General features: G+C 34.2%; 1 protein-coding gene across 1 annotated transcript in view; it reads right to left on the minus strand.

The window, feature by feature from the left end:
* PIK3C2G (phosphatidylinositol-4-phosphate 3-kinase catalytic subunit type 2 gamma) overlaps positions 1 to 9,748 on the minus strand; it is a 242,508-nt gene that overhangs the window by 26,925 nt on the left and 205,835 nt on the right. The window contains exon 30 of the mRNA XM_015570075.1: positions 4,344 to 4,419. Within this exon, the coding sequence (XP_015425561.1) occupies positions 4,344 to 4,419 (76 nt within the window). The remainder of the gene's footprint in view (positions 1 to 4,343; positions 4,420 to 9,748) is intronic.

A 9,748-nucleotide genomic window follows, 5' to 3' on the forward strand; every position in this document is an offset into this window, starting at 1 on the left:
TAGATTTTCAGTTGATTCTTAGTTTTATAGGTATTTGATCATATTACTGGCAAACTATTAATATTTTCTTCTCCTTGCTAAAGTTTATGCTTTATTTTTCCATTTCATTTAGTCATTTCACAAATATTTATTGGGCTATTATGAAAAAAGGTACTGTTCTAGGTCTTTGGAACAGATTAGACAAAATTTCTCTTGGCATTTTCACAGTAGCAGGGGAGATATAAAAAAGCAAGAAATGTTATAAATAAAAACTTATAATATGCTGAATGTGATAAATGGTAAAAGAAAAGAAAAGAAAATGAAAAAGTTACTACCAGAAAAAGGAAGGTGCCCTTTCAGAAGGGATGATTAGGGTACTTCTCATTGAGAAGGTAAATTTGAGCAAAGACCTGAAGGAGGTCAAGGAATGAGCCCCATGTTGGCTAGTGTTTTGAGCACAATGTGATGTTATTATGATGATCATGGGCATAGGCCTTATTTTATAATAGTGGAAATGTTTTTATATTGTTTCTCTGTCATGCCTGATGTAGGCTTTGGTTAGACAAGATAGATTCAGTTTCTCATGTTAAGGAATTACCCATTTATTTTTATCTCAGTATTTTGTCTGGAAAGTTTATTGAAATTTATTAAATGCCTTGTCAGTGTCTATAAAAATAACCATATGATTTTCTCCTTAATCTATTAACATGATAACATGAATTATATACTATGTACAGTAAACTATATTGAACCATTCTTGCATTTCTGGTCAAAATAAACTATATTCTTTTAGTGCTATTGAATTATTTTGGCTAACATTTCATTTAGAATTTCTCAATAATATTTAGTGAGATTTGCCTGTGATTTGTTTCTTTTTTCTTTTTCTCCTTCTCCTTCTCCTTCTCCTTCTCCTTCTCCTTCTCCTTCTCCTTCTCCTTCTCCTTCTTCTTCTTCTAACAATCTTTGTAATCTTTGAAGCTACTGGCTACCAGAGAAAGTAGCTAGAACATGGCTTCAAGTTCCCTTTTAAATGAACAATTCAAATTGGAGGTAGTGATGTGAAGTAATGATTGAAAGCTCCTGTTTGCAATCATTTGTAATTATCTGTGGCATCTAAACATGTTCATTAGTTTATTCTCTTAACCTTGGCAACTGTTGTCTTTGATCATGTTCTACTCCATTACCTATGCTATTGTTCCTATACTTTGACAAAAATCTATCTTCTGTGTGTCAGAGTTGTGTAGTGATGGAGGATGAATAATTTTATTTTGTTATGGAGGTATTATTATTTAACATGGACTATATTAATCTGGGGAAAGTATAGACGATCATGTCATTAGAAATTTAAAGACCTATAAGGTAAAATCCAGAAACATTTTGGTTAGTATCTGGTATCTATCATATTTAATGTGATAATTTGTAGATTTTTTTCCAAGCGATATTTCAGGGGGATTCTAGTGGTTGGGAGGCCTTGAATTTCTTGTGCCAGGGCATTTCCACATGAAGTGGTTGAGTGTGGGAAGAGTAGCATGATTTTGGATTTTGGTTTCTTCTCTCATGTCCTTTTAATATGAACAACAAGCTACCTTGGTAGAGAATACCCATGTGTCTTCCACTATTGTTATTTCTATCATCAAACATTTACTTAATTATTTATGGAACATCTATATAGTAGGCCAGACACTGTACTAAGCTTGAGGATACCATGGTGAGTCATACAAATGTGGATTATGCCTTTGTAGATATCTAGTCTACAAAATAAAAGTATAGAGCAAGGACAATTGAAATGATACCTGGAAGATGCACAAAAGGATGAAGAAGGTGAAATAGGACTCAAGTTGTCCAGACAGAGAAAATTGCATCTGTAAGGTATCTAGGTACTAAAAAGAGACAAGAATCAAGATGGGGAAGGACCTGATATTGGACTGGGAAGGGAAATTGGTGGGTGCCAGATTCTGCCTGGATGCTATCAAGAGGATTTTGGTCTTTATTCCAAGGGCAGGATCAGCTACCTACTTTGTGAAGCTCAGTGACATAAAAATGCAAAATAAAAATGTTGGGTCTCTTTTACAAAAATTATTAAGAATTTCAAGACAGTGATAGCAGAGTGATAAAACAAGTACAGGACAAGTTCGAAGCCCTGTGCCCTGTGTCACTGCACAGATTACAGGCCCATGACCTAGGCACTGCCTAAGGGCTCTGGGAAACCAAGGAAAAGTGTTAACCAAAGCAGAGAGATAACTGGGTGCAAACTTGAGATAAATAAATTCTTTTATTATCTACTAAGGCATGTTTAGTTAGGAAGGACAAAGGATTATTACTATCTTTCAAACCCAGGATTATAAATGATTACTAATATGATATTTATAGTTCATTTGCTGACATTTATAGGTAGCCAGAATTCATTCTCTCAATTTATTAGTAGGGGTAGTAAAATGGGGAGGTCTGGGATTTTTGCTTAATATCATCCTATGTAAACAAATATTTTAATATGCTTGAATAATTTTATCCTGTGATCATTTAACAACATAAGCTCAAAGTTTCAACTAACTGAAAGAATGGTACTTATAAAATATTGTGCATCTTGTTTAGAATCAGCTGATATCTTATAACAAAAGTATTAAGAATTTAGAAATATTAAAGGAAATAATTTTAAAAATATAAGGAACAACTTTCTGTGAATCCTTGTTTGTTGTAAAGATTTGCACAGTTTGCTAAGATAGCTCTGTTCTTTTAAGATAATAGACTGAATTTCATATGCAACCTATTATCTAAAAAGATTGAGATTCTAATATTGTGTCGATCATAACTGCCAAAGCAAATCATGAGCATTGTATAATGTAGTTAGAAATAAACAAACCAGAATTATTAAAAAGCCACTTTAGTTTTTATGATAATCCCAATTTTTGTGTGTGCAGATATATTTCAGAATATGTTACAGAGAAGTAATACTATCAGCAACATGAAAAATTTGACAGTGATGCAAAATTTAATTTTTTGAAGCACAGAGAGACTATTTTCTTTAAGCACGTTAGTGACAGAATAGAAGTCAACCTAGCACCTTTGAGAAGGCTGCCATCTCTAGACATCTGCAACCTTATGTTGTTTTTTAAATTTGTTTTTTGAATTTATAAATTTTGATTGTGAAAAACCTCCCTAGTAATTGTGTTTTTAAAGAGACATTTGTAAAAAAAATAAGTAAATAAAAATAAAAAGAAGACATTTGCTAGATATTTGTCAATTGTGACAATAAGAACAAGAAATATTATATATTGTGGGAACCATTATTTATTGGATATGTGCTATAAAATGTAAGAAATTGCTTTATTTACTTAATATTGTATATGGTTTGGCTATACAAGAAAAGTATCTCAGTGATGTCAAATGAGTAAAATATGGAGGGATGAGAGAGTAACAGTTCTGTATAAATTTAGGATTTTTGAGCACAGAGCAATGTGTACTAGGGGATTAGTGAGCTTGGTTTACAGTTATTTTCAGTCTATCAGATGCAAGTCAGACAAAAGCATAAATATACAACTTAATACATGATTACACGATACAATCAAGTCTGGTTGTACAGAACTGTACACCCCTATGGAGTAAGTAACTAGGGTGTCAGATGCAAGAAGAGGTGATAAACAAATGGGCCTAATCTTAAAGGTAGAGAATCAGAAGGTGGATTGGATAAAATGAAGATGGAAGGTTGAAAACTATGGGTTTGTAAATCTTGTGTGACACAAAAACCAGAATTAGTATTGGATGGCCACTGACAATGGATCTATATTACAAATTGATAGGACATTCAAAAAGAGTCTCTGGCAATCTAAAAGAAATGGTAGAAAAGTTAATTAGAATTTATCCACATTTGGCAGAATGGGGTGAATAATTGTGCTGGGCTATTCTGGGATCCTGGTAATAGGAGAAGACTTTATAAGGGAGGTAGAGTAATTATTGGGCTTTAAAGGATAGGAATGAAACCACTAAATAATTCATGATCATTACTAATGCCTATTTTGTGTTGCTTCCTAAGATGTTGAATAAACTGCATTATTTACCTATATAGGGAAGCAAGAACTCTGTCTCTGACATGCAATTCCATCTCAATACACAATTAATTGAAATAAGTTAATAATATAATGTCATGTAGTTATTGTAATTGGACAAACACAACTGGGTTTAATATAAATTGAAGGACATATTATAAAGGGTTAAGAAGCTTTGGAAATGGTTAGAAAAGACTCTTAAAGCCTCACTCTTAAAAAGAAATTTTAATTTGCAAATTGAAAAAATTATAGTTGTGACTTTTTGCACAATTATATTGAAACTCGATAATTGTGCATAGTAATAATGATAAAATTACTTGCCGAGGAACAAAAGTGATGATTCTTCAAGTGTTTGTTGCACAGGCTCAGAGAGGAAAAATTCAAGAACACAATCACTCTGAAAAACAAGACAGAATGTGATATTTCTTAATATGTTATATTTATGTATTGTTCTTTTATACTGGTATATGAAAACATTGACCTAAGATCTATAATTGTTTGTTCATAGGTACCTGCTATAGATTCTATAAATACATTAGTAAGTTTATTAAGTCAATGCTATAATTTTACCATACATTAAGTTAATTTTTTATATGTTTGGGCATCTGATTACATTTCTTCAAGAAGCTCAGGTGTGCTCTGCTCCTGGAACTTACTATGTTTACATTATTTTAATATATATATTTTATTGATTTCAGAGAGGAAAGGAGAGAGAGAGAGAGAGAGAGAGAGAGAGAGAGATAGAAACATCAAAGATGAGAGAATCATTGATTGGCTGCCTCCTGGTTCATTGGTAGATGCTCAGCCACTGAGCAACACTGGCCAGATAACATTTACATCCTTGAATTTTACAATTTTGCATGAATCTCACACCTTACTTTTCTAAAAAATGTGTACCCTTGGACAGGCCTTCAGAGAAAAATTCCATCTGAGTAGGACACTGATGTTCACTTAATGAGTAACCATTATTCCTCAAGGTTCAATGTTAGGAATGCTCACTGAGTGTTGACCACACCAGTGGTATCAATGAATGCTAGGGGATATTTAAAACAAAGATGCATAAGGTGATACCCCTTTTCAGAACACAATCTAGTGGAGGAAACAGATTATATTAAATGCTTTAATACAAATTCAAGTTATGTGTGTTTTTTCATTAAACTGGAATGATCACAAACAGACTGAAATGTAATCTGGTCTCCAAATGAATGGGCTAACTGGTAAACCTGACAACAGCTTTTCCTTAGTTAATTGGCACACATTTTATTTTAAGCCATTAGAGAACCAAAGCAGACCTCCCAATGGGAGCTTACATTATTATCTGAAGGACTTCACTCAATAATTGATTATTTGCACTAATTATCATAGTCTGATGTCAAAGCTGCCTGACATTTACCCTGGCCAGCCTTCTAGCTCATTGTGTGCAAAGGCTCTTTCAAACCTCCCCCAGGAAACATACACTTCCAAGTCTGACTCCTTTCCCACTGATGATTTTGTTTCCATGTTAGAGAAAATAAAAGGCAGATGGCAACTCCTAAATTTCGTCACCAAATCTATAGACTCACAAAGACATCTTTTCTCTTTCCTTTTCTGTAATACTGAAAGAAGTGTTTCTCTTTCCACCTGTTATAAGTTGATTTAAGTTCTCCCCAAATTTATATGTTGAAGTACTAACTCACAGTATCTCAGAATGTGACCCTATTTGGAAATACGTAGGGTAATTGCAGGTGTAATTAGTTAAGTTAGGATAAGTTCATCCTGGTGGAAGATGGACCCCTAATCCAATATGACCAATGCCTATTGACAAAGGGGAAATTTGAACATAGCCATTCATAAAGGGAAGATATGAAGAGACATAGGGAGAAGACAGCCATTTACAAGCTCAGGAAAGAGGCCTGGAATATATTCTTCCCTCACAGCCATTAGAAGAAGACACTTTGATTTTTGGACTTCCAGCTTCCAGAGCTATGAGATAATATATTTCTGTTGTTTAAAGGCACCCAGTTGGTGGTACTTTGTTATGGCACCCTTAGCAAAATAAGATACCATCCAATGCTGATCCCCTCATCTATGACCTGGATTCTATTCCTTCCTCCTCAAGCACCTTGTAAAATATTTTAATCTACAGTTTAGTTAATGTTCTCCTTCCTTAATTCCTTCCTTCCTTCCTCCCTTCCTTCCTTCCTTCCTCCCTCCCTCCCTCCCTCCCTCCCTCCCTCTGAGATTTTGCTGCCTGTTTTCTTCTAGGATTTTTATGGTTTCACATCTTACATTTAAGTCTTTTATACATTTTGAGTTTATTCTTGTTTATGGTTGGTGGTCTGGTTTCTTTTCTTTCTTCTTTCCTTCCTTCCTTCCTTCCTTCCTTCCTTCCTTCCTTCCTTCCTTTCTCATCAGAATAAAGTAGGGTTAACTCTTTCCATTTTAACAACTAAGAGACAAGTCAAATCAAACAAAATATAATCGTGTGGAAATTATATCTTGTCAAGTAATGCAGTTTTTAAATTCTGTTATTTTTCTCCTTGATGCAAACAAACTTATTGGAAGACTTCTCAGCACTCACATTGGTGCCATTTCTTCAACTATTACTCACTTTATGATCCACCACATTCAAGTTTGTGTTACTAATTGTCTTCTAAAAATGCTTTTACCCTCATTTCTAACACACTTTCTCTTTTTCCAAATCCAATGGGGATTTTCTTGGTTTATTACAGGGGTGGGGAATATCTAGTCCATGGGCCATATAAGGCCCTCAAAATCATTTGGTCTGGCCCCGCCAAGGCAACTGCGGGTGGTACTCAAAATTCAATAAATCTAGGAGCTTTTTTTCATAGCAACATAAATTTATATTAAGTGAATTATATTAAGGGAATGATGTTATAAATATCCAAATGGCCCTTGGCAGAAGAAAGGTTCCAACTTCTGGCTTATATGGAAATTCCATTTTTAGTGAAATGTTCTCTTTCTTTTGCCTATGACACTAAGTCCTTCCAGTTTTTCTTCCATGTTTTTCTACCATCTTTTATTAGGTTTCCTTTCAGGGTCTTTTCTTTTTGCTTATGATTTCAGTTCTCATGTTCCTCATGTCTAGGCCCATCTCTCTCATTTCCACATTCCTTCTGGGCGATCTTTTGCCTTTTGGTGGCTTCTATAATGATGCACAAATTGAAACCTTTATCCAAGATCTATCTCCAGATCCTCAGCCTTCTATATCAAAATACTTGTTTATTGGCTACTTTGACTGTTCTAAAGACAAGTGCACCACTAACTGCATTTTCTTTCCCTGCAATTTGCTACTTCTGTGTCCACGTACAATAGTGTGTATCTTTCTGGACTCTCCATTCTTACTCACCTCACATGTAAAATTAATTGTTTAGTCCTATGAATTTCATCTCATAAATAGGCCACCTATTCACTTCTTCCAGGTATACTACCATCTTCCTAGCTCTCTAGCATCATTACGTCTCACTAACTTATAGCAGAGATGCCCAACTCTTTTCCTGCTGCTCTTTAATCCAATCTACTCTCTACACAATTTCAAATGAACCTTTCAAAATAAAATTCTAATAACTAACATCTTAAAGCATGGCAATGGCTCCCCATTGCTCTTAAGAAAAAGATCAACAGCTTAACAAAACTTATAAGACCCTCCTTAATTGGGATCTTGTTCATTTCCCTATCTTTACCTATCGCCATTTCTCTTCTAGTACTTTATCCTGGACTATGCTGAATTATATTTATTTCCTGAAGTATATCATGCTCTCTTACTCTTTGTCTTCTTTTCTCCATCCTTTCTACCCTTATCCACCCATGTGCCCAAGTTTCATCACATCCTCTCTACTCTTATTAGTTTAATCAATATGATATCAAGTACAGAGATTATAATTTATTCACTCATTCCTTATACAGTATTTCTCTCAGTAAATATTTGTTAACAGAACCAGAGATCTGTCATCAGATATAGAATACATTGGTTTTCTAATGCAATTATTTTTTTTATCTAGGTAGCAGTTTTAGGCATTATTATAAATTAGTTAATTACCAATTTTGATCTCTACCTATAGATCTCTTTTGATCTTGTTTAGTAAGAATATATCTTCAAAAATGTATCTATAATCATAATCAGGGAGTTGACCAAATCAAGGTGGGTTTTTTTGGTTTTGTTATTTATTTTTATTTTTTAGTTTAAAGTTAAACTTCAGCTTGTGCAGAATTTGGTGAAGGAAATTTGATCTTCCTTGATCTTTTGAAAACTAGTCAATTATTCTTCTCTGGTGACATTTTGACCTCACCACCCAATGGTTATTAAATTTCAACAGTAGGCAGAAAATCTTCCCAATTAGTCTCTGAAATGTCACCACTAGCTAATTATTCCCTTGAAGCTCTCATAATTCTTGGTGTGGGTAACACAGTAAAAACTATTCCTTAATGTAATAACATTGTTTTTATTCTTGAGAAGAAACATGGTCCAGTGTCAATGAAAAGAGAAGTCAATAAAAGAAATGAAGAGGGTAGAAAAGCAATATTGCTGGATCTCAAAATAATCGATTTAAAAATTTTCTCAGATTGAGCTTTACTTATGTGCATGCATTCCAGAGCATTTTAACACATTGCAGTGCTGGATATTTTGGAGAATTATAGGAATGTTAGTAATACAATCGCTCTGACTAATAACCTGTGTTCTCAACTGGATTTGTATTGACACCCAAGCATTGTGGCTACATTTAATTGTGTAGGTTATGTATTGAGCAACTCTAGGGATGCCATTTTTACATTGATGGACTACAAACATAATTCTACCCAGCTGGACTCTCCATAAGTAGAGCTGTCAGTTTTAACTAATAAAAACAAAAGATGCCCTTGCAATATTCGTAACATACTTATACAAAAAATATTAGTTTGTTATGCTACAATATGAGGTGTTTAGAAAATGCACGGGCATACTTTTAATTGTCTCAATTACTGAAGGGTACAACTGGCATTTGCTAGGCAAAACCACTTGTTCAAAATGTTCTAAAATACCTAGGAGATTCTTACATTCTGAAGAATGTTTTTCTGATTAATTCTTCAAATGATCATAGTTTCTCAGGAAAAAATACTCCTCTAAATTTAACTATTTTATTCTATAAACGAGAAAATGGAACAGCAGACAGCATAAGTGGTTGACTAATTGAAATTAGCATACACACAAAATACAGTGTGGTCAGTAAGCCCAGGCCCACCTGCGTTACCAATGACAGAGGCCTATAGATGTGAAGAGGAACTATGGCTAGAGAAATCTTTATAGGAGTCCTATAACATGGAGTCTTCTGCATAAGCTTAAGGCTACTGTGACCTAGTGAAGACTTTTAAGCAGAAAAGCACTATTACCCGATTTTTTTTTTTTTTTAGAAAAATGAGATGAGACGCTTTTTATTTTCCCCTCCTTTGCAATCTTAGAGGGTGTTCAATCTCAAGTGAACTCAATTCATATTTCCCGTGGCAGTGTTAGCTATCCGCTCACACCATTTTACTCACTGCATCATACCGCCAGTCAGCAAGCGGGGACCTAATTAGCTCTTTGCTTTAATGGCAACAGTTAAATTTACATTATTAATTTAACTATTACGGACTCGAGCACACAGCTGACATAAAGATGCTAGATGAATAAAATGGTGCTGAAAAACACCAGAGTCACTCTTCCCATCATGTGCAAACTTGAGCTACAATGATGTCAATTAAAACCCCAA

This window comes from Myotis davidii, unplaced genomic scaffold (genome assembly GCF_000327345.1).
Source record: "Myotis davidii unplaced genomic scaffold, ASM32734v1 scaffold346, whole genome shotgun sequence".
Lineage (NCBI taxonomy): Eukaryota > Metazoa > Chordata > Mammalia > Chiroptera > Vespertilionidae > Myotis > Myotis davidii.